The sequence below is a fragment of the Peromyscus leucopus genome, chromosome 20 (genome assembly GCF_004664715.2).
Source record: "Peromyscus leucopus breed LL Stock chromosome 20, UCI_PerLeu_2.1, whole genome shotgun sequence".
Taxonomy (NCBI): Eukaryota; Metazoa; Chordata; class Mammalia; order Rodentia; family Cricetidae; genus Peromyscus; species Peromyscus leucopus.
The window spans coordinates 30,374,319-30,398,944 of record NC_051080.1 but is presented as its reverse complement, the minus strand read 5'-3'; the positions used below and the strand labels follow the sequence as shown (position 1 = coordinate 30,398,944).

At 45.1% G+C, this 24,626-nt stretch overlaps 1 protein-coding gene across 27 annotated transcripts in view; it reads left to right on the top strand.

Moving 5' to 3' along the window:
- Ptk2 (protein tyrosine kinase 2) overlaps window positions 1–24,383 on the top strand; it is a 221,195-nt gene extending 196,812 nt beyond the window's left edge. For 14 of the 27 annotated variants that reach the window (XM_028886014.2, XM_037197525.1, XM_037197524.1 and 11 more), the window contains 7 exons: window positions 4,625–4,687; window positions 10,006–10,045; window positions 10,336–10,442; window positions 14,595–14,603; window positions 15,711–15,866; window positions 19,030–19,110; window positions 23,200–24,383. In XM_028886014.2, coding sequence (XP_028741847.1) covers window positions 4,625–4,687; window positions 10,006–10,045; window positions 10,336–10,442; window positions 14,595–14,603; window positions 15,711–15,866; window positions 19,030–19,110; window positions 23,200–23,412 — 669 coding nt within the window. In that variant the 3' untranslated portion in view covers window positions 23,413–24,383. The remainder of the gene's footprint in view (window positions 1–4,624; window positions 4,688–10,005; window positions 10,046–10,335; window positions 10,443–14,594; window positions 14,604–15,710; window positions 15,867–19,029; window positions 19,111–23,199) is intronic. The other 13 variants (XM_037197528.1, XM_037197526.1, XM_037197538.1 and 10 more) reach the window with 3 other exon arrangements.
- The last annotated feature ends 243 nt before the right edge of the window (window positions 24,384–24,626 follow it).

Here is a 24,626-nt window from a genome sequence, read left to right as displayed (position 1 = left end):
TGAGTTCAAAAGAAAAGAGGAGCCTTGGGCCTCCTGTGGTGCTAAGGAGACAGCAGAGTCCAGATGATGTGTGAGCTAAGGCTTAAAAGAGAGACTGGAATTTGCAGAGCAAACAGGCACAGGAAACACATTCCAGGCAGTGGGAAGAGCGTGGGTACTGACGTGGGATCATGGGACTGGCTTAGCCAGATGTGACCCAAGCTGATCTCCTGAGGGAGTTGGGGAATTCTCATCCGAAGGCTCCGGGTGCCTGCATTCTGCAGGCTTGGTTTTCTTTGAGTATACGTGCATGTACTGCACCTCTCATTCTGAAGCCCATGGTGAGTTCTGGTGAAGGCCTAACTCTGTGCGGAGTGTCTCTAGCCTCTGAGTAGCTCAAGTGTATGTGCATAGCCCATCTACAGAGCTGAATGACACACCCCCAAACCCCTGACTATAATGTCCACCTTGATGAGTCTCCCTCCATGTGCAGCAGCAGGGCCTGCTGGAGTGGCTTTACAATTCTAATTTTCCAGTGTAGGTTCTGTAATCTCTGAGGAGGTCCCTGCCTTTGCTGCCTGAATAAAGTGCTGTCTGTCTGTGAAGAGCCTCACCTCTCTCACCTCCTTCTTGGCATTGAACTTCCCAGTTGTGCATTTTGTGTGATGCACTCTGTTGTTACTTAGGACTTTAGCTGCTGCTGTTACAGGACCTCACTAAATTGTCCAAGATAGCCTTGGATTTACTCATTGTGTAGCTTAGAAGGTTCCAAGACTGCAACCCTCCTCCCTCAGAGTAACCGAGATCACAAACCTAAGCCAGCATACCCCCAGCTTGCCCTCTGCCTTCTAACAGTCACCTTGTGAAGGCTTTCTTTGACCATCCACTTAGATTTTCTAGATGCCCAACTGAGTTGCTTTTTCAGTGTTTTGTTTGTTTGTTTGTTTGTTTGTTTAAATTAGGTTGGGGGTGTATCTCAATGGTAAGATGCTTGACTAGTATGTATAAGGTGTTGAGTTCAGTCCTTGGTATAGGGAAGGAAAAAAAAAATCTCATACCTATAATCCTAGTACTCAGCTGGACTGAGACAGTGTTGCTTTGAGTTCTTAGCCAACCAGGGCTACAATCTGGGACGCAGTGTCAAACCTCCTTGAGTTTTCTTTCTTCATTTTCAGTTCTTGTTACAATATTTTTCTCCTGAAGAATTGTCTGCTTGTGCCTTGTGTTCTTTGTCTGCTTTCATTTAAAGATGTCTGTTCTCCATGAAGCATGACTGTGTATGTTAAACATTCTCATCGAAAGAGGAAGCTTTGGACAGGCCTTCCAAATTCAATGGAAGTCTCATAGGCTTGGGTGCCCTCTGCAGACAAATCTACATGTTTGCGGCTGCTGAGCTGGGCTTTGTACTAGTTCATTCAGAGCTTCGATTGATGCTCATCAGTTGAGTGATTATATCCTGGTGGGGGTGTTTTCAAGGCATCCTCCTCTTCCTCCCCTCCTCTCATCCCCATCTCCCCCTCCCCCTTCCTGGCTGTTTTACCAGAACATCAAAGTCACCAGATCCTGAACTAACTCTCTTAGCTTTCTGTTTGGTTTTCCTAATGTTCCCCTTATACACTTACCCTGTAAAACTGAGGTGTTGTCCCTTCTTGGCCTTCTCCCATGCTCACGGTCACGGCCGTGCCCATTGCCTGTGGGGAGGAAAAAGCAGCAAACTAAGGAAGCAGTGGACAGAGAAGAGAGTTAAGTGCTTTGAAAAGAATCTGGAGAGGGGTGTCTTTCAGCCCCAGAGAGAGAACAGATGCAGAGAGAGTCCAGGGTAAACCTGCAGGGTAGGGCACAGAATGGACACTGTCTTATCCTAATCTAGTAAAAGAAAGGAAAGAAAAAAAAAAAAACAGCAACCATAAAACATCCAAGTATCTCCTGCCACTTGCTATCTTCAGAATGCTGGCTGCAATTGCACCCATTTCTATGTAGAGCCCTTGAAAGAGGAAGAGCAGAACATACAGGGTAAAAGGAGGAAGCAGGCATCAGGGCTTCCCTCTTGAGCTCCAAGTAGGTGGTGGAGAGAAGCTGTTAGATGAGTGACAAGTAAGCTCTACTGGCCCATTTTAATTGTAATAAATGGTCTCTGAAATGCTGTCACTCTTGCTCCATGTTTTCCCTGCTAAACTGGGGGCTCCTGGGAACAGTAAGTGTCCCTCCCATCACCATTCAGGCCCTGTACTTAGTATAGAAGGTACCAACCCCTGGAGTCAGTAAGCAGTGCTTACCTCATGCCTTTTCTTGTGCTTCTGCATCTGACTTGGCAGATTGTTCCTACTGTCCATGTGTCTGGGCAGAGATACAGTCTGGAAGGCCACCGCTGAGATTTGGGTCCATACACCCTCCCTCAAGCAGACATGACCTGAGAGTGGAATGAAGGTCGAGTGTGGTGATGTATGAATAGGAGAGAACAGAGCATATATCTGTAGACTCCTGCACCACAGAGCCATGTACCTTCTTGGAGCACATTGCACCTGTGTCCAGTCCCTGAACATCTGTTGAACCAGAGGCACTAGTGAGGGCTTGCAGCCACTTCAAAGAGACCATGCTAAAAGACAGTACAGGAACTGCCCTCTGTTGGATCCTCAAGGCTTCAGCACTCTAACTGGAGTGTTTTTCTCTCAGAGTGCTATGTCTGCAGGAAATGAGGGTCTTAATCAAGTGTGTAGACCATTATATATCAATACTCTCTTGAAATAAAACCACTTAATAGAAAAATGATATTTCTAAAGAAATACATTTGCAAGCCAAACCTCCTTATTTCTTTTAAATGTTGTCATGTGTGTATGTGTGAATTCGGACATGTTTGTACATGCTGTGTATGTGTATGTAGATAACTTTGAGAAGCTGGTTTTCTCCTTCCACCATGGAATGCAAGGGCCAAGCTCAGGTTCAGGTTTGTCACAGCAAGCACTTTCATTTCCTGAACCATCTCACTGGCCTAGGCTGCCTTATAAACTCTGGCATCCTAAAAAAAGTTCCTGGCTGTGGAAGCTTCAGAAAGCCTCCACCATGCCCCCTGTGGTGAACTGGGCAGCACTTGTGGGTTGCACTCCCCACTATGAGCAGATAGACTCTGTTACTTGAAAGTTGACTGGTTCTGTCCATATACTATCCAATTTTTTTTCCCCACTGGATCACAATAGCTATTGCTTGAAAGACTTAGGTTTCCAGAACTCAAGCTAGGTTTTGAGGTTGCAGTTAGCTGCTACTGTCATCCACTGAGTCATTTATTAGGTGTTCGGTGGGTCAGAGGTCTTTTTTCAGATCATAGTCCTGCACAGAATAATTTCAGTGACCACAGCTCCTGCCCGAGGTCACATGCCCTCTTGACAGCAAATGCTCTCCATTTTGCTGTGCCCCCTCTCCTGTCCCCAGCTCAAGATTGTGACCTTTCTTAGATGGTCTGTACATGTGAATCACTGTTGTAAAGCTCTTGCTAATGAACTCCTTTTCCAGAATGCTGGCAGCCAGAGCAGAGCTACAGTCTGATGAGAAATCTTGTTTTCCTTCTGAGCACTGCTTAAAATAGTGACTTGGCTTCTTATTACTGTGCACAGTACTGTACTAAAAAAGGGACTTTTTATAAAGTTTAAAATGTGGAAGTCCTGTCTACATAAAGCCTATTATGTGTTCCTCTCACACAGTGGACCCAGTCAGTCCTGATGAAAGAAAACCAAAGAGGGAGCTAGGGCACAGTAACAAAGGGCTGCTTGCCAGAGAACAGCCTGCTCTGACAGCCGTTGGCCTCCCTACAGGCTTCCTGGGAAAGGGCCTCTGTGTTGAAAGCCATGGGCATTTTTTAGCAAAACAAGTGTAGAGTCAGGAGCTGACCTCTTTGTTACTGTGTTCCTAGAACCTGATTCAGTGCCACCCAGGTAGAAGCAGCAAACAGAAACAGTGCAAGACCCCAAACTGCACAGAAGACCCCCTTCCAGTCGTCAGAGGGCTGCTCTGACCAGGCGTATGGTACTGGAAGAAGAAATAAATGCAGGGCCTTACCCCAGAAATTAAAAAGAGGGGGCACAACAATGGCTCAGTGGATAAAGGCACTTGATACCAAGCCTGGAAACCTGAATTTGATCCCTGAGACCCACATGGTTGAAGGAGAAAATCAATTCCCTCAGGTTGTCCTCTGACTTCCACTCATGTACCATGGTATGTACATATGTACATGTTCACATATGCACTAAATATATAAAATTATAGATACTTACTATTTAAGAAGATAGAAATCATCCAAGGTGCACCTAAAGTTTGACACTGTGGGTTGGTTAGGCTTAAGCTTACTGGTAGAGCACATGTCTAACATGTTCAAGGACCTCAGTTATATTCCCAACACCAAAAAGGAAAAGAATTGTGAGCTTGTTGTCACAGAAATAATTACCACTTGGGAACACAAACAGCACAATGACATGGTGTTTCTTCTAGACATGGTGCTGGGCAGAGACAAGACTAGCTGGAAACTGCGACTTGTATGGGGTTGGGGCTGCAGTATTTGAGAGTTGGGTATAAAACGACAGACTTAAGTCAGGAGATCTGACAATAACATACACATGCCAAATGAAATTATTGTGGCCTTTGTTTTAATCTCTAGAAACCTGACGTGAGGCTCTCTCGAGGCAGCATCGACAGGGAGGACGGGAGTTTTCAGGGTCCGGTAAGCACCCACCTGTACTTTTCCCCAGAGCTTGGTCTCAAATTCTGCTGAGCTGGAGCCTTACAGATTGTATTTATTGTAAGAATTGTAAGACATCCAGGCATATTGACGTTCGTTCATGATATAGGATAGAATGGCCCTTCTGTAAATAATGTTGTGTTTGTTTGTTTGTTTTGTTTTGTTTTTCGAGACAGGGTTTCTCTGTGTAGCTTTGTGCATTTCCTGGAATTTACTCTGTAGACCAGGCTGGCCTCGAACTCACAGAGATCTGCCTGCCTCTGCCTTCTGAGTGCTGGGATTAAAAGTGTGTGCCACCACTGACTGCCTGGCGTGAATGTTATCTAGGACTGTCACTGTGTCGTGTACCAGATTCTTTGATTACTGCCCCATTACTGATACAGACCTTTAGCAGTACCCTGAGCTTGTGTACTATAAATATTAGAGTAACAGCTACACAGATGTAACTTGCTAACTTTTTTTTTTTTGAGACAGGGTTTCTCTTGTGTTGTTTTGGTGCCTGTCCTGGATCTTCCTCTATAGATCAGGCTGGCCTTGAACTCACAGAGATCTGCCTACCTTTGCCTCCCGAGTGCTGGGAATAAAGGCATGTGCCACCACACCCAGCGATTTGCTAACTTTTTATACTCTTCGGTTTGGTTGGGGTTTCTAAAGCAGGGTCTCATGTAGCCAAGACAGGCCTCAAACTTGCCAAATAGTTGAGGTTGGCCTTAAACTCCCTTCTGCCTCCATTTCCTGGGATGACAGGTGTGCCACATCATGCTGGACATGACTACAAGTTTTCCTAAAGTCATAGAAAACTTGTTCAAGCAAGATATCTTTTTTCTGAGTGTTAGGACAGAAACACCTGAATTCTCTTTAAACAGCTAGAATCCAAACAACTGCCTACCAGTGCTGTTCTACACGGGTGTACCTTGTTAGATGATCCCACAGTGCTCCTAGTTTCATTGAACTCCCAACCCAGAGGCTTTCATACTGTGTGTGAAGTTTACTACTGGGCCTGTGAGTACAGTGCAGCCCACAAACACTGTCATTAAACGTCTGTCCACATTGTCCTTGTTTTTGTGACTCCTCTCATACAAGACACCTGGATATTCCCCAGGCACTTCCTGTTTCCAAAGTGTTGCATTGTCCTCACCTCAGGGCTCAGCTCAGAATTCATGGTGTGCTCCATGTGTCCACTGTCTCTTTTCACTTTGCTCAGCCACGTAAGACAAGAATTGGTTTTGTACCCACAACAGTGCCAAGAGCAGAACAGGGGCTCAGTAACTTCTCTGACATTCAGTAAGTGGATGGCTGTGAAATAAAAAGCACTATGCAAAAGCAAGTGGTTAGAAAACCATTCTTCATACCCTCTGCACTGAGGAGTTTGCAAGTGTGGGTAGCGGAAAGCAGTCTGGGACCCAGCTTAGTGGTAGGGTATGCCCTTTTAATGCAGGTGGTGTCCCGGGTTGGTTCCCCAGATCCACCCAAAATAAGAGGGTTTCTCTAGGTGTGGTGACACATAGCTGTAGTCTCTGTCTTAAGATGCTGAGCAGATCGCTCAGTGGTTAAGAGGGTTTATTGTTCTGTTGTAAGGACTCAAGTTCAGATCCCAGCACTCATGTCAGGCAGCTCACAAATGCTGTAACTCCAGTTCCAAAGGATCTCTCTGGGTATCTTCAGGTACCTGTCACACGTGTGTGTATACACTTACATACACAGATACATACACACTGTAAAATTTAAAAATCTTTAAAAAAAAAATGATGTGAGGCAGGAGGGAAGATGAGTTAAGCTCAGGATTTCCTGCCCTGACTAGGCAATGCAGTAGAGTCTATCTTAAAATTAAAACCAACCATAAATATCCATGGCTAGATTCAAGGAAAAGTATAATGTAAGAACACTTAAAAAATGTTTAAGGATCAATCAGATCCAAACTTAGATACGACACTTTCACTGTTTATTCACTGTATAATCTTGGATACATCACCCGACTTGTTTCATCTCATCTGTACTATAAGGACTGAGGCATCTGGAAGACTTGCTGTGAGGACTCTCTGAAATATGGATTGTGAATGGGTTAAGAAAGAATAAGGGGGCCAGCTGTGGTGGTGCACGCTTTTAATCCAAGCACTCTGGAGGCAGAGTCAGGCAGATCTCTGTAAGTTCCAAGACAGCTAGAGCTACATAGTGATTCCATGTCAAAGAAAGAAAGGAAGGAAGAGAAGAATAAAGCATGACCCATTTAAACTTATTCCAGAAATCACTGACACCCTGGGGGAATATTATGATCTATGGGAAAACAAATTAGTAGATCAGTGCCTCATGGATATTAATGTGCCCATGAGTCCCACGGGGACCATGTTGACTTTTTTGTTAAGATAAAACACCATGACCAAAGGGAATTTATAGAAGAAAAAGTTTATTTGGGGTTTATGGTTCCAGAGGGTTAGAGTCCATAATGGTAGGGACAGCATGGCAGCAGGCTGCTAAAACAGCAAGCATCAAGCAGAGAAAGCAAATTAGAAATGGTGTGATGTCTGTAAATTCTCAGAGCCTGTCTCCACTCACACTTTTTTTTTATTAGTCAATTTTTTCACAGCCCAATCACAGTTTCCCTTCCCCCTCCCTCCCTCCCTCCCTCCCTCCCTTCCTTCCTTGTCTCCTCTCCTCTCCTCCCAGTCCCTCTCCCCAACCTCCCCATCCCCCATCCACTCCCTCTCCCTTCCCTTCAGAAAAGTGCAGGCCTCACATGTATATCAGCATATCTAGATGAAGCGAGACTGGACACCTCTTCCTCTATTAAGGCTGGATGAGGCAACCCAGCAGGAGAAAAGGGTCTCAGAGGAGGCATCAGAGTCAGAGACAGCCCCCCCACCCCACCCCAAGAGTTCCCACAAGAGGACCAAGCCACACCACAACTGCAGCACATGACACACTTCTCTCTCTCTCTCTCTCTCTCTCTCTCTCTCTCTCTCTCTCTCTCTCTCTCTCTCTCTCTCTCTCTCTCTCTTTTTTTGAGACAGGGTTTCTCTGTGTAGCCCAGGCTGGCCTCGAACTCACAGAGACCCAGCTGCCTCTGCCTCCCAAGTGCTGGGATTAAAAGCGTATGCCACTACCATCTAGTCACACTTATAACAATGCCTGGACTATCCCCAAACAGTGCCACCAGATAAGAGCCAACTGTTCAGACATGTTATAGCCTGTGAAGGAGATGCACACTTAGACAACTACACCTTCAATTTAAATAATTTAAATACTCAAATAAATGATTTTTTTAAGTCAAGATAAATAGCATTTTAAAAAAAAACAACTGTGATTCTGAGGCAAGGTTATGAAACAGTTTTGAGAGTGGGGCAGGGATTAAACTATACTAATTTTAGGTAGAAATAGTCTTGTATTTCATCTTTTTTTTTCCGGGGATGGGGGAGTGTCTCTAAACTAGCCTACATTTGCCTCAGACTTGCTGTGTAGGCAAGGATGACCTTAAATTTCTTATCTTTTGCTTCTGTCTGCTGGGATGACAGGTATGTATCACCATGGTTGATAGGATACTGAGGAAGTATGCTACCAACTGAGCTACATTCCTAGCCATGAAATAATTTTAATTGTGTGTGCTACTCTATGGTTCTGGTGTTTTAAAGAAGTGCTTATTCCAGTTGAAAATAAAACAATATATATGTGTGTATGGCTGTATGTAGACAGATTTTTTAACAGTCTTATTAAATAAGAAACACAGAGCCACATACAGGGGTAATAGCCAAAGAGATCAGAGAAATAGCGAATAGCCATGACTAGCCTTAGTTTACCAACTTGCCATCGCTCCCCGAGAGAGAGCTTTTTCCTATCTAAACTGCGCTTTTATTGCCTTACTGTTTTGCCTTCTCATTGGCTTTAAGCCCAACCACATCAGTTGCTCATCACTGCCTGTCTATACAGACCTCCAGGTCTCTATGGGATTAAAGGTGTGTGTCACTACACTTGACTGTGTCCTTGACCACACAGAGACTCTGCCTGCCATGTGATTGGATTAAGGGCATGTGCTACCACCGCCTAACTTCTGTTTTATGGCTTGCAATGTGACCTCTGATCTCCAGGCAAACGTTATTTATTAACATACAAATAAAATCACATATCACCACAGCTGTATATGTCCATTAGGATAAGAGCTTCATCACATTTAGACTTGAGTATAGTTTTGTTGTTGTTCTCCAGTGGTGAGCATTCAGCCCAGATGCTCACACACACTAGCAGGCATACCCTAGCTATAGATTTGGCTATAACCCTAGCAGATAGACTAATTCAGGTGCAGCTTCAGAAGTTAGGTGTAGTAGCATGTACCTATTATCCCAGGTCTTGGAACGTAGAAGCAGGAAGGTCAAGTTTAAAAACACCCTTGATTGGTGGTGTCACATCCCTTTAACAAGAGGCAGAGGCAGGGGGATCTCTCTGAGATCAAGGCCAGTCTGGTCTACAGAGCAAATTCCAGGACAGGCTCCAAAGCTACACAGAGAAACCCTGTCTTGGGGGGAGGGGAGGGAACAGGCTGGAGAGATGGCTCAGTAGTTAAGAGTACTGTCTGCTCTTCCAAAGGTCCTGAGTTTAATTCCCAACAACCACATGGTGGCCCACAACCATCTAAAAATGAGATCTGTCGCCCTCTTCTGGCCTGCAGGAATACGTGCAGACAGAACACTATACAAAATAAATAAATCTTTAAAAAAAAACAAAAAAAAAGCCTAGACGGCCTACATTTATAGTTTTAGACAGTACAGCTAGAGAAAGACTTGTCTTAGGTATCTTTTTATGCACTGATGGATAAAAAGACTCAGAACTGTCTGTGAATTGGATTTCCTGAGTGGGCCTGTGCAATAGCCTAGATAACACTTGGTCCCGACAACACAGTGCCTCGGGGTACCTCTGGGACATCTAGCAACTAGTACACTGGGTACCTCTGGGACATCTAGCAACTAGTACAACCAGGTCTACTACTATAATTGTTCTGGCTATATCTGTACTATGATCTGAGTGATCAGCCAGAGGACAGGTGGGAATCCTAAGCAGTCAGCAGGATGAACACACACTCTGAAGGCCTCGAATTTTAGACCTTTAATGGTGAACAACGAGAATTTGAGACCACTGTGTTTAATCCCCGGGTATCCCACATACATTGGTTACTTGCCCTCTTACACTCAACTGAGGCTGTCAAGCATCTTGAGATTCCAGCACAGAGTTGAAGGTGAAGAACAGGGAAAAAGAAAGTGGGCTGTTACATCTGGCACACAGCAGTACACTGACTGAACTTTTCTTCTCCACAGACTGGAAACCAACACATCTACCAGCCTGTGGGGAAACCAGGTAAGTGAAGAAACGCATTGTGTGTGAGGAAGTATGTATGGTTTGTTAGGAGTAGGATTTAAGTGAAATGCCCTGTAATGCTCAGTCTTCCTCTGCACACCAGTGTGGTGTTCACCACATTAGGTCTGCGCCTAGAGTACTGGAAAGCTGAGCTTCCTGACAGAAATCATCAGAGGCCCTTCTTAGAACACGAGCCTCCTGTATGCTATAACAGTGCTAGTGGTAATAGGATTGGGGGTGCTTGGAAGTCTGTCCAATAACGTGTAATGGGAACCCTTTTGCTTTTCCAGATCCTGCAGCGCCACCAAAGAAACCACCACGCCCTGGAGCACCTGGCCACCTAAGCAACCTGGCGAGCATAGGCAGCCCTGCAGACAGCTACAATGAGGGTGTCAAGGTGGGCATCTAAGTCTATGCAGCATAGTCTGTTCCAGGTTGGTGGGTCACTGAGTCCTCAGCACATGGCACTCATGTTGTAGTGCTCAGGGATGTTGGCAAGAAGACTATAAGAAGCCCCAGGATTTAGCACCCCTTGTTCTGAACCTCTCAAGATTCAGAAAAGTATTAACTGGACTCTTTGCTATTGTTGGCTAAGCATGCTAGACTTGAGGGACTTTATACCAGCATCCCCTTGTCAGATAGGAATAAATGAGATAAATGCATCTTGTTTTAAACATGAGACCAGGATGCCTGGGATAAGTGGGTGCTCACTATTGTCTATATATATTTATAAATACAGCTTTGAGGAAAAGTATTTTCCATTTCAGCTCAGAAAAGTACTGCTGTAGCCTTGCTCAAACCAAGGGCAGCATTTGACTCAGACACACCTGTGAGCTTCCTCTTGAAGGAACTCCTTAGTCTCTCCCTAGGGTTGTGTCATCAAACATGACTGTCTGGTTCTCTTGGTTCCCTTGTCTCCTGAGGACAGGACAAAGTGCCCACCCTACCACCCCACCCCACTTGGTTACAGGCTCCCTCTTCCTGTGTCCCCTTTTTCAATCTTATACACATTGTTTTGCATTTTAATAGCTCTAGAATAGGGGTGGAATTTATTTCATAGTGGTTTAGATTTTTGTCTTGGGTTTTTTGTTTGTTTGTTTGCTTTGCTTTGCCTTTTTAATGAGGGACTGAGGGGTGAGTTAGTTGCTAAAGTGCTTGCCTCATAAGCATGAAGTCCTGAGTTCAGTCCCCAGAACCCATGTCAAAATATTAGGTGTGGTATCATCTCAAAATCTCAGTAGTGGGGAGGCAGAGATAGACAGATCCTTAGGCTTCACTGGCTGGCCATCTATCCTAGCACAATGAGCGAACCTCAGGTCCCAATAAGAGATACTGTCTAGGGGAGAACAAAAAACAAGATAGACAGGCATGATGTTGCAAGCCCTTGATTCTAGTACTCTGGAGTCAGAAGCTGCAAATATCTGTGAGTACAAGGCCAGCCTAATCTACAAAATGAGTTCCAGACAGCCAGCACTATAAAGTGAGACCTTGTCTCAAAATCATAAAATAAATACCAGATTGGTGGCAGCTGAGGAGCAATAGCTGAGGTTGACCTCTGGCCTCCATGCATATGCATGCAATCATGCAAACATACAAAATGATGCATCATTCATGTGGTGGTATGTTCCTATAATTCCAGCACTCAGGAAACAAACAGGAAACAGGAAGGTTGAATTCAAGGCCAGCCTAGGCTACATAACATGACTGTTTTTATTTAAAAAAAAAAAAAAAAAAAAGAAGTGCCTGTTATAAGGGATGAAACCTTAAATCTGATGAATATGGGTAGTTTTTTAGTGCTGCCTCTGCTACTTGCAGTGACAGACTTCCATATTATTTGATCCTTGCTATCAGTCTCACAAGGTTGGTAGTGGTCACATTGGTAGTGGTCACATTTTTCATACTAGATAATCATGGTTCACAGAAGTGGAACAGTTTGTTCAAGGTCACTAAGAGCCAATGATTGGACCTGCATGTCACTGTGGGTCCTATACTGCACACTGAAAGTCCCTCTTCTAGAGTGATCAGAGTGATGTGATGTCATCTCAGAGAGAGAGGCAAGAGGGCACATCTTCACTATGCTCAGGACAAGTCGGTCTGTGACTCTGAGGGCACGATTGCCTTGTCCATTCCCCAATGACAAGAACAGCATGGATTTACTGTGGCACAGATTAGCATACTCATGCAGCTATGTTGAGTAAACACAGCTGGACTAGGGTGCCCCTGCTAAGGGGATCAGTCCTAGAACTGCTAGCTGTTGTCAGCTCCATGAAACCAGGCAACTTCTCAGCAGCTGTCAGCAACACTGGGTATTCTTGGAGAAGAAACTGATAAGGACACAAATCTTCCTAATACTGTGTCTTTAAATCTGAAAAGAGAAAGGAAAAGTTAGAGCAATGAACTATTCTCATTTCAAAAGCAGACAAGAGCAGACCTTAGAACTGCCTTGTGTCCTGGAGTCCTGACATTTTCCATCTTACTCCATAGTTCATGATGAAGTATATTTGAGAATAGCCTTAATATAGGATGTTGTATAGGGAAAAATCTTGTGAGAGAAATAGACTTACTTCATCTAGATGAAGATGATGTGTGTATCTTTTTTCTTTTTCTTTTTTTAAGATTTATTTATTATGTATACAATGTTCTGCCTACATACATGCATGCCTACATACCAGAAGAGGGCACCATCTGCTTAGTATAGGTAGTTAAACCCATCCTAAAGGAATAATATTAGGCTTTTTTGTTGTTTTTTAACAATATTTTTAGGGGCTGGAGAGATGGCTCAGAGGTTAAGAGCATTGCTTGTTCATCCAAAGTTCCTGAGTTCGATTCCCAGCAACCACATGGTGGCTCACAACCATCTGTAATGAGATCTGGTGCCCTCTTCCAGCCTGCAGGGATACATGCAGGCAGAATATTGTATACATAATAAATAAATAAATCTTTAAAAAAATAAATAAATAAACAATATTTTTATATGAAAAAGTTTGCCTTGAACTCTTTTTTTCTCTGTGTAGCTTTGCGCCTTTCCTGGAGCTCACTTGGTAGCCCAGGCTGGCCTCGAACTCACAGAGATCCGCCTGGCTTTGCCTCCCGAGTGCTGGGATTAAAGGCGTGCGCCACCATGCCCGGCATTGCCTTGAACTCTTTATAACTCAAATAATTCACCCAAATAACATTTATCCAGAAATAGTCTCTAATTTTCTTCGTGGCTTTTCTTTTTGTAGTTCTGTTGTTTCCTACTATTCATGCTAGGCAGGCAGTTCACCACTGAGCTCACATGTCCTATTTTTCTTTCTCTGAGTTTTAAGCAGAGTAGGAATTGACTATCTATAGTAGGTAATGGATTATTAACTGCCAACCCAGGAGTTTCCTAGTTATCAAATCTTTGAACAATAAAAAAAGCTATAATAGATGTCTCTCCAGCCAAGCTCTGACTTCTGGTGTGCTCCTACGAAGGTCCTAGAGGCACGATGACAGTGCTCTCCTGTGACTGCTTGAGCAAAGGTTTGTGTCATGCAGAAGGAGAAGCTTTAAGCAGCATAAACTAAGTTTCCATTGGCCTGCTGACACTAAACAGTTATTTTATATCTTGATGCTAATGCTCTTTAGATATCCCCTCCAGGAAGTCCACACACCCTCCTATGCACTTCCTGTGAAGAGACAGATAACTAACTACACTATGATCCTCAGTGCCCAGGAAACCTCTGGGTGTTTACAACTCTGATCTGAAGGCTCTGTGAAACTTAGAGTGGCGTGGTGACTTTTAGACAGGTGTATAGGTGGCAGGCTGCTGCATTTCCCATGCCAATCTGTTCACAGTAAGATAGCTAGGGATTAAACTGAGGAGACAAAACAGCAAAGCCACCCAGTTTACAGAACAAAAATGCCAGCCTGATCAGCATCTATAATCCAAGCATTTTGAGACACTGAGGCAGGTGAGTCGAGAGTTTGAGACTAGCCTGGGCTACATAATAAAATCCTATCTTTAAAAGATTTAAAAACAAATATATACAAAACAACAACCACAGAAATGTGTGGGAAGGAGAGTTAAAAATTAGCTTCTGAAGTAATTAGACAAAGCCCCTACCTATAAGTCCATCTTAGACATCAAAGACTTGAAGGCGGAGGGAGAGACCATGTGCGGTGACTGAGGGTGGAGTGGTTTCTCGCCAGTCTCCTGGAAGTCAGATGGCAGATCACTGGTTACACATGCCCTTCTCCTCGCTCACAAAGAGCCTTGCTCTCTAGACTGTTGCACGACTGCCCATTGCCACTCACAGGCTTTGCATGCTGCCCTTATTTATCTCATGGGAATGAATGTTGCATGGCAGGGCTTTAGTAATGTGCTATGCAAAGAGCTGATGGCAGCAGGCACAGGCACTCTTGACAGCCAGTGAGCAGAGAGCACCCAGCAGGCTTGTAGTTGGTGCCTGGGTGTTCTGCTCATATGTTATATGGGAGTTTTCTGCTGCCTTATTAATATTGTTTTTCTTTTTTCCCTTTCTCTGATAAATTCCTTTAACTTTTCCTCACCTCTGTTCGACAATAGCCGTGGAGGGTAAGCACATCATATCTGTGTGTCTGTCTGGATCGCTTTATCACACCTAGCTCTCTGCATGTGACTCTGGACTAGCATGTGGATAGCCCTGTGGGAGGGCACACTTGCTTTGTTTGTCACCTCTCATGACAGACAGATGCCAAAAAGTGTGTTCATATTTTCCAGAGACTGGTACATGACCAGCTTTGCAGTGAACTCAGATGCAACAATCTGCTCCAGTGTGCCTTGCCAAGGCATCCAGAAATCTAGCATAGCCTGAGGACCATAGCAGACCCATAATTGGATAGATACTATACAAGTTAGTCTTTCTAAAATGTACCCACACAACTTGAATTTTAAAGTACTACTCAGCCTTTCCTAGGGGCCCCGAGTCATTCTGCCCTCAGCACATAGGATATCATGGGTAATAATCTGTGGCATCTCTATACCCAGGTCCTGTGTCTTGTTTGCAGTCTATGGTTTAATATGCTTATTACTACTCAAGGAGCCGAGTACATGCTGGCTTTGATTTACCCAACAGTCAGCATAGGACTGGCAGGAAGTCCCTTCTCTGCTACTTGAATGTGAGTAGCTTTATGCAAGCAGATGGTGTCTGCCTAAAGCAAATGCATGTGAGTCCACATTTACCATGAAAAGAGCCCTTTGCTGTTAGTATGTGAAGGCAGCAAAGCTGAGCAGAACTTAAAACCAGCAGAGATCTTTAGTGTAGGTGCTGAGTGTTTGATCATATAGTGACTGATGTATCAGTTACTTTCCCTAAAATCAAAAAATTCCTTGGTTATAAATGCTGTGGGTTATTTCCCTTGTGAATGACTTGGGAGTCTGGGACACTTAATTGCCTCTTTGAATCTGGAGACTTTAATGTATGTGATTCTATCTCATTTCCTTTAACTGAGCTCAAAGTTGGAATACATCACTGTCCCAGGTGTTGTCCCTTGGATGACGTGCTTTACTGTCATCCTCAAACTGAACTATGTCCTGAACAAACAAGAAAATTCATTACCTTCTGCATCTACTTTGATCTCTTTTAAAGACCCTCTAACTTAATTGTGGTGATACCTCACTATCTTCTGGGGAGCAGGAAATGACCAGCTTCTGTGTTATCAGCTTCAGCCCCAGGAAATCAGCCCCCCTCCCACTGCCAACCTGGACCGGTCCAATGACAAGGTGTATGAGAATGTGACGGGTCTAGTGAAAGCTGTCATCGAGATGTCCAGCAAAATCCAGCCAGCTCCCCCGGAGGAGTACGTCCCTATGGTGAAGGTAAAATGCAGTCACTGTATGGTGAGGATGGCCTCCTTTCCCAGGGAAGCCAGAGCTGATGCTTCGGGTATAAAGGCACCACCAGATGGTGACAGTGCCACTGAGAAGCATCCTTAGAAATTGCTGTAGCTCTCACTTGCTCCTATCAGCAAGCACTAGTCTGGGAATACACACTGAAGCAGTAGAATCTTCTGGTGACTGTTGCTTTTAAATTTAGAACATAGGTTGTGTATAATGTTATATAAAGTTACTGTTCAGTGTCTGACTAAGGAAGCAGCATTGATAGTGCTTCAGTTCAGAGACTTCCTTCTGAGGAAGAGGCAGAAAAGAACATGAGGGGGATACTTAAGTGCTTCAGGTACTCAGGAAAGCCAGGGGACATCTTCAGCTGTCCTTATACAGGTGCCACCACCTTGTTTTGTAAATATGTTCTGGGAATTGAATTCAACGTCTTTTACTTGCAAACCAAGTACTTAACCGCCTGATCTATCTGCCTGCTCCTTTGGTGGTTTTCTTAAGCTGAGCAGTGGACTTTTATGTGAGTAAAGGTAATAATAAGCCTGTCCTGGTGGTCCCATCTACTCATCTGAGGCAGATCCTGAAAATCCTGAAAATTCTAGACCAGCCTGGGAAATATGGTAAAGCCCCTTCTCAAGAAAAACAAATAAAAAAAAAATAAGGGGCTGGGTGGTGGTGGTGCACACCTTTAATCCCAGCACTCGGGAGGGAGAGCCAGGTGGATTTCTGTGAGTTCGAGGCCAGCCTGGGCTACAGAATGAGTTCCAGGACAGCCAGGACTGTTCACAGAGAAACCCTGTCTTGAAAAACCGGGGGGAAAAATAAAATAAGGAAGAGGGAAGATGGGCATGGTAGCATACACCTTTAATTCTCAGCTCTCCAGAGGTGGGTGGATGGATCTCAGTGAGTTCCAGGACAGCCAGGGCTACACTTGGAAACCCTGTCTTGAGAGGAGAAAGAAAAAAAAAAAAAGAATAAGGAAACAAAGGTATGACAGTAACAATTTCCCAGGTGGTATACCGTGATACTGGATCCTGGGAAAGGAGAGAGGGTGTTTTTCAAGTGTTATTCCTTAGGAGCCATTTTTCATGAATAGGCCAGGCTAGCTGGCCAGTGAGCCCTTTGCTCTGCCTCGCAGCACTCAGATTACAAGCACATGCCACTGTGCACAGCTTCCTTCTACCTTGGCTGCTGGAGATGGGGTGCTTTCACAGCGAGCTCTTCACTGACTGAGCCATCCCCTCCACCTGCACTTCAGTTTTGGGGAGCAGCCGCCTCTCCACAGCAGCTGCACCGTTGTACTTTCTACCGCAGTGCTCAAGGGTGTCACTTCTGTGTTAGGTGCTGTCGATGTTGTTGACTTGGCTATCCTACTGTATGAGATCCTATCTCACTGGTTTTGATTTGCCCAGCAAATGTAAAGGAACATTTTTCCATGTGCTTTTTTGGTGATTTGGATAGATTTATCTGGAGAAATGCTCACTTTTTGCCTGTGTTTATCTTAATTTTTTTTTATTGGCTTTTTTTTTTTATTGGCTTTTTTTTTTATTGGCTTTTTTTTTTTTTTTGGTGGATCTGTGGGATGGAACACAATCTCAGTCTAGGTGTAGATGTTCTTTACAGTGCTAGCAAAGCTGATGACGAGATACACTGCCACTTAATCCGCTGTGCTTCCTTAAAAGGCCTGGCCGAAGTTGCTATGTGAACCCACAGCCAAGCTTGAAAAGTAAAGAATTATGTATATGGCTCAGCAGTTAAGAACACTGGGTGCTCTTTTAGAGGGTCCAGATTCGATTCCTAGCACTCATGTGGTGGATCACAACCATCTATAACTCCAAAAAAAAAAAAAAAGCTGGAAATATAGCTCTGGTAGTTGGCCTTCCATGCACATCCCTGTAAACAGCATAGTGACATGTGCCTACTGTCCTAGTACTCCGGAGGCAGAGGCAGGAGACTCATTTCTTGATAGTGTCTCACTATATAACCCATTCTGGTTGGGCGTGAACATCATAGATCCTTCTTATCTTCCAAGTACTGGGGTTATGGGAATACAAGTATGAGCTGTCATGCCTGGCTCGCTGTTCTGACATACCAGATCTTCAGATCTCTTCCCCACTCCCCTCTCTTCCTCTCCCTCCCTCCTTCCTCTTTTCCTCTCTCTTTTTTTTTTTTTTTTAATTTCCGGAGCTGAGGACTGAACCCAGGGCCTTGCACTTGTTAGGCAAGTGCTCTTCCACTGAGCTAAATCCCCAACCCCTTTTCCTCTCTCTAAAAGTGTCTCTCGGGGCTGGAGAAATGGCTTAGAGGTTAAGAGCACCGACTGCTCTTCCAGAGGTCCCGAGTTCAATTCCCAGAACCCACATGGTGGCTCACAACCATCTGTAATAAGGTCTGGTGCCCTCTTCTGGTCATACACGCTGTATAAATAATAAATAAATAAATCTTAAAAAAAAAAAAAGTGTCTCTCATAACCCAGGCTAGTCTCACACGCTGAGCAATCCTCCTTCCTCAGCCTCAGAAGTATTGGAATTACAAGAGAATGTCCCCATACCTAGGCCCTTTTCTTTACAACTTCTGCTTAGTTTTGGGTGGTGTGCAAAATTCAAAATGGGATCCCAAATAAGGCCCACCTTGCCTTCAGGCAATGGGAACTTCTCTTTAGCCAGATTCAATGCACCCTTTGTCAGCTTGTCTGAACTGTGAGGGTACCACAATCTTCTTGGAAGCCAGGTGGAGGAAGAAAGGAAAAGAGTTACTTTTCACATTGCCTGTGGGAGCTGCTGATGTGAGCGTCTGCCCTGGGCATGAGCACAAAGGGTAGTCAGATGTGAATCTTCAGGGACGGGAACCTAGCAAACATGCAACACCATCAGTACTCAAGCAAACACAGATTTATGTGTTCCTTATACATGACCTGTGTGTGGTGGCTCATGGTGGTAATCTCAGAATTTGGGGGGCTGAAGAGAGGAAATTACAGCTAGTTTAGGCCAGCCTTGGCTACAGAGTGATAACCCTGTGTAAAACACAAAGAAATTTTCCGTATAGCTGGCAGAAAGGAAAACAGTAAAGTATGTGCCCGAGAGAAAATATCAGTGTTGGCCTGACATCTTCGTGTGTCCTAATCTTTCTGCGGTTCTTGTCTTAGGAAGTCGGCCTGGCTCTGCGGACCTTACTGGCCACCGTGGATGAGACGATTCCCGCCCTCCCAGCCAGCACACATCGAGAGGTAGGCCACCGTGCTGGGTGGGGTCATGCTGGGGGACAGTTGTGATGCTGGCTTAGTCAGCAAAGTGCCCAAGATAAACAACTTCAGTTTCAGAGGTTTCAGCCTGTGAGTACCTGGCTCCAGTGTTTCTGTACTGTAGAGAGGCGGATGGCATGAAGGAACAACTTGATAGTCTGGAAGGAGAGGGAGAAAGCAAGTCTTGGGACAAGACACACCTTTGAGTTGGAACTCTGGGTGATCACCTTCATCCCACCAGGCCCCACCTCCTTACCCATAAGTCTCAGTTTCCCAAGTAGTGTTGATATTCCCTGTAAAGGAGATATAAAAGTCCTCTTAACTTAAGGTGTCTCCAGTTGCTTTAGGAACCCAAAAATTCACCCAAGATACTGCCCCTGGCAACAGGCACATGTAGCCTGGACTGGCTACACATGGAAACTTCTTTCCTGCTCCACTGGCCAAAGTACTGGATTACAGGCAGCTGCCACCATGCCCACCTCTGGCTGCCTTTTAGTAGTTTGGTCTCATTTGTATGACTTGTAAATGAAAGGATCCACAGCCCTCCTCCACTGGTCCCTTTTCTCTCCCTTCCTTCCTTCCTCCCTCCCTCCCTCCCTCCCTCCCTCCCTCCCTCCCTCCCTCCCTCCTTTCCTTTCCTTTCCTTTCCTTTCCTTTCTTTTCCCTACTTTGGTTTTTCAAGACAGGGTTTCACTGTGTAGCCCTGGTTATCCTGGAGCCCACTCTGTAGAACAGACTGCCTCTGCCTCACCAGTGCTAGGATTAAAGGCGTGTGCCACCATCCCCTGGCTCCCTTTCCTCTTTCTAGGGGGCTATGTACTGTCCTTCAACCTATCCTGCCTGGGGTTTTTGTTTGGTTGGGTTTTTCTTCTTTTTTCTTTCATTTAAAAACAAAATGTTTCTATGTTGTGTGCTGCTTTGCCTGAATGTGTGCTGTCCCTCAGAGGCCAGCAGAGAGAGTGTCAGATCTCCTAAGTTAGCGATGGCTGTGAGCCGTCGGTGCGGTAACTGCTGACGCTGTCTCCACTCTCAGAACTTGCCAGGTTAATACTGAAAACGTGGGAGCACCCTCCAGTGCAGGGCCCGTGTCAGCACTTCCCCCAGCTGTCCACTGTTGGTGTGCCCTGACCATGCACACTGGGGGTCTTCCTGATACCAGCAGCCCTGGCCTACTGTGTACCCACCCTGCAGTCTTAAGCTCTGATCCTTGGGTTGTGTGTCGAATGGTACTGTCCACCGCCCTCTCTGTGTAACCTCTGCTCACCTGGAAGTTGTTGGGCTGCTTTCTCCTTCTCTTGTATGTATGGAATCACATTTTGGAGTGTGGAAAACTTTTTTTTTTTTTTTTTTGGCCTCATTTTTTCAACTGTTGTTGTTTGTGTGTGTGTGTGTGTGTGTATGTGTATGTGTGCATGCGTGCGCACCTAAATACATAACTATGACCTGCTCAGTCTGTATGTTACTTGTATATATGTTTTCAAGGCTGACCAGTTGGTATTGAATAGCCAGTTGGTCTGCCCTTTTTGGGGAAGACTATTTGTTCCACTCTCAGCATTCCTCGGTTGCCTAGAGTTCTTCGTGTAAGGATGAGGCCTCATGGGCTTCCACCCACCCACATTAGCACATCTCTTGATGTTATCCTTGTTTAGGCAGCAGTAAAAGCTAGAGAACAAGGAATTTGCTGTGAGACTGTCTCCTAGGAATGTTAGAAACTACATCCATAGTCTCACTAGTATAGGAGAGCTTTTTGAGGCAGGTCCAGGCTATATGGTCTAGGTTGACTTGAACTTGAAACCCTCCTCCCCAGCCTCCCCAGGGCCAGGATTACAGGTGTGCAATGCCATACCCAGTTGACATTGGCATTTTTTAGTAGCCCAGGCTAGAGGATTCTATAAATGTGTGTCCTGCTAAGTGATAGCCCCATAGCTCTAGCCAGCAGCACTGAATGTGCCATGCTGAGTCCTGCTTGAGGTGCTCTGCTGAGCTGGAGCAATTCGAATTGTAAATGCTGCTGCTTCATCCCTACTGTGTGACATTAAAAGAGTCTCTCTTTGATCCTGCTTCCCTTCTCCACTGCCTCCTCTCCCACCTGCCAGACAGCTGTGCTCAGCCCAGTTCTCTGCAATGACTTGCTCTAGAAGTACCAGGGCCACTCAGGTTATAGTCTTCCTCACTCACTCCTGCCAGGCCCCTCACTGGCTCTCCTGCTACTCTTGAGCACCGCCAACCCTTGTCATCTTTCCTCCTCCTCTTCCTCCCCCTCCTCCTCTGTTTTTGTTTTTGCTTTTGTTTCTATTTTGTTTTTCTTTTCTTAATTTCTTCTTGGGAGCACTGCCCAGGTTCTGATTGCCACTGCCAATGGGTGCTGCATGCTCTTCCCCATTTCCTTCCCCAAGCAGTGGCATCACCTGACACACCCAGCCCTCATGCCCCATCTTGTCATAGAAAACCACTCCCAGTCCAGTGAAGTAGGCAGCCCCCTATTTGGTTGTGAGTTACTTTGCACACATGTGTCCACTCTAGGTCATCTCATTCTCACAGCCCTGTCATTTCCCCTGAACCGTGACAGCCTATCATGTCCCCAACCTTACATTCAACCTTCACCCTGCTATCAAAGCCGTCTTTCTAGAACAGTCCTCTAGATAATGTCATTTTCCTTCCCCAGTGGTACATACCACCTTGAGTAAGATGGAGTTCAGCTTGGCATGGTCCTTGTAGTCAAAGCTGCTCTACTTGTGCAGTCTAGTCCAAATCCAGCTGTGCTCTGCTTTTCTGAGGCAGAGGACTAGCTCTCTGTGTGCTACTTATTGTGGTCTTTATCCATTCCCTGCAGGCCCCTCCCACCAAGCCTAATTCCCTCCTTCATCCACAGCACAAAGTAGCCATTGCCCTGGGATCATTAAAGAGCAGATGTCTCAATATTAGTCATTATTCATTGAATAAACAGGAAGGGCTGAGTGTGGTGGCACAGACCTTTGATCCAGTACCCCGGAGGCCAAGGCAGGTGAATGTGTGACTTTGAGGCCAGCCAGGATGACATAAAGAGACCCTGTCTCAAACAAGCAGGAAGAGTTGTGAACCCTGCAGGGCAGCATATGCTCCACGGCTCCAGCTAGCCCAGCAGGGTGTGGCTTGAGGATGTCCCCTGACTCTGGCAATAGGGAGCAATAGATATAGGAAGCCTATAGTTAGACTACTAAGACAAGATATAGAAAGCCTGCAGAGATGGCTCAGTGGTTTAGAGCACTTGCTGCTCTTGCAGAGGACCCTCATTTAGTTTCTAACACCCACATGCTAGCTCACAACCAAATGTAACTCCAGCTCTGTGGGATCTGAAGCCCTTTTCTGGCCTTATTAGTCACCTGCACACACATGACATGTACACACACATACATTTTTTTAAAAATATTAAAACACAAGAAAAGGCCTGGAAAGAGAGTCAGCATAGTAAGAAAGCATGACCTTGATCTTTATCCTGCGTGGCTCTCATCAGGTCACTTGGTATTAAGATATTTACATTAGAGTGTGCATGCTTGGACTAGATCACCTCAGGTTCTGTCACATTCTATGACTGTAAAATGAAGCAAAGTCTACCACACACTGAAGTTAGAGACAAAACAGCAAGCTCAGAGAAGAGGGGAGTCAGTCATGGAGGCATGAGAGCTGGAAAGGCTGCTGGCGCATGTATGCACATATGCAGGCACACAGGCACACCAGACCACACTGCAGTTCCTGAATTTCCGAAGTGGACAGACAGATTTCACACCCTGTTGAAATCCTACTCTTCTCCCCCTCTCCCCCCCCCCCACCTCCCACACACACACTATGTAACCTGACTGGCCTGGAATTTGCTATATAGACCAAGCTGGCCTGGAACTCAGAGATCCTCCTACCTCTGCCTTCTGAGTGCTGGGATTAAAGGTTTGCACCACTGTGACCAACTTATCCTGTTACTTCAAAGGAAAGAAAAGTTTATTCGAGGGAAATAAAGTTTTATTTTGTCTTGGAGGCCCAAAGAAAGACTCAGGATAGATGCCTGGGAGTTGATCTCCTGACCCTCTCTTGTCTTCCCAGATCGAGATGGCGCAGAAGCTGCTGAACTCCGACTTGGGTGAGCTCATCAGCAAGATGAAGCTGGCCCAGCAGTATGTCATGACCAGCTTACAGCAGGAGTATAAGAAGCAGATGCTGACAGCTGCTCATGCCCTGGCTGTGGACGCCAAGAACCTCCTTGATGTAATTGATCAAGCAAGACTGAAAATGCTAGGGCAGGCGCGGCCACATTGAGCCGCTGGCCATCGAACACGGCTTCCTGCCCTCTGGGAGGTCTTCTCTAGCATTCCACCAGCAACGAGGAAGTAACTGTGTCCTCGGACGCCCGCACTCACAACTCCAACTGAATGACAGCTAGCTGAAAGTCTCTCGGATAAGTTTAACCACTTATGTGTGGTTTTGATTTTGTTATTTTTCTAAATAATGTTCAGAAAAGTCTGGATCCAAAAATGTGGCATTTTTCTGAGAATGAAGATTGTACATTAAGAAGCTTTTAAAATAGACTTGGTGTTGGAATTGGGATGTGTGCTCCTAGAAGTGGTAATTCCTACTGACCATGGCTTCAAGATGGAAGAGGAGTGTCTGAGGAGTGAGGGCTCCCCAAGACTGCGGAGGCTGGCCATCCTTCCTGCCAGAGTTCCTGGGTTCCAGTATGCTAATCTCATTTACAGAGAAAGTGCATAAAAGCTATATTTTGAAGACTGAGTGGTTTCAGAAGAAAACTTCTGCTCTCCCTGTCTTTTCTTTCCCATGGATACTGAAGCATTGAGTTGCAAACTCTCTGTAGAACTGATGATAATTCTTGTCTTTCCTCACCAGATTCTGTGCCAGTTTTTTGTAGCAATGTAATTTTTCTTGGGAGCAGAAATGCTTTGTACCAGAGCACTCCCAACTGCATCAAGGTTCCGGAACCATCCCTGTTCTCCATTTTTATATAATTTATAAGAATGATTAAAGCCATGTTGACTCTTACAGCCACTGGAGCTAACTGATCTTCATTGCGTCTGTCTTCCCAGGAAGGACCCCGCAGGACAGACAAGGGGTGTGGTTCTCTTTAGATGTCCGCTTGTCACACCATGCGTTCTGTTAGATGGTTTTGAAAGCATACCTTCCCTTTAGTTTGTCGGGGGATATAAATTATTCTCAGGAAGAATATAATGAATTGTACAGTTACTCTGACCTATTAAAAAGGTGGCGCCAGTAAAGTTTGTGTTGCTGTTGCATGTTTTTTTTGGGGGGTGGTCTTTTCATTTAAAACTGTTGAGGGAATCTGTGAGAAACTGTCACTTACAGGAGCTTTTATTCATCACTGGTCTCTTCCGTTTTCTTGTACGAAAGTGGAGGACTCCGCCAACAGACCAGCCTAACATGCCGTTCCACTCTGTTGGGGCTTAGGTAGTTTGGTTTGCTTTGATTCTGATTTTTTTTAAGATTCATTTATTATGTAT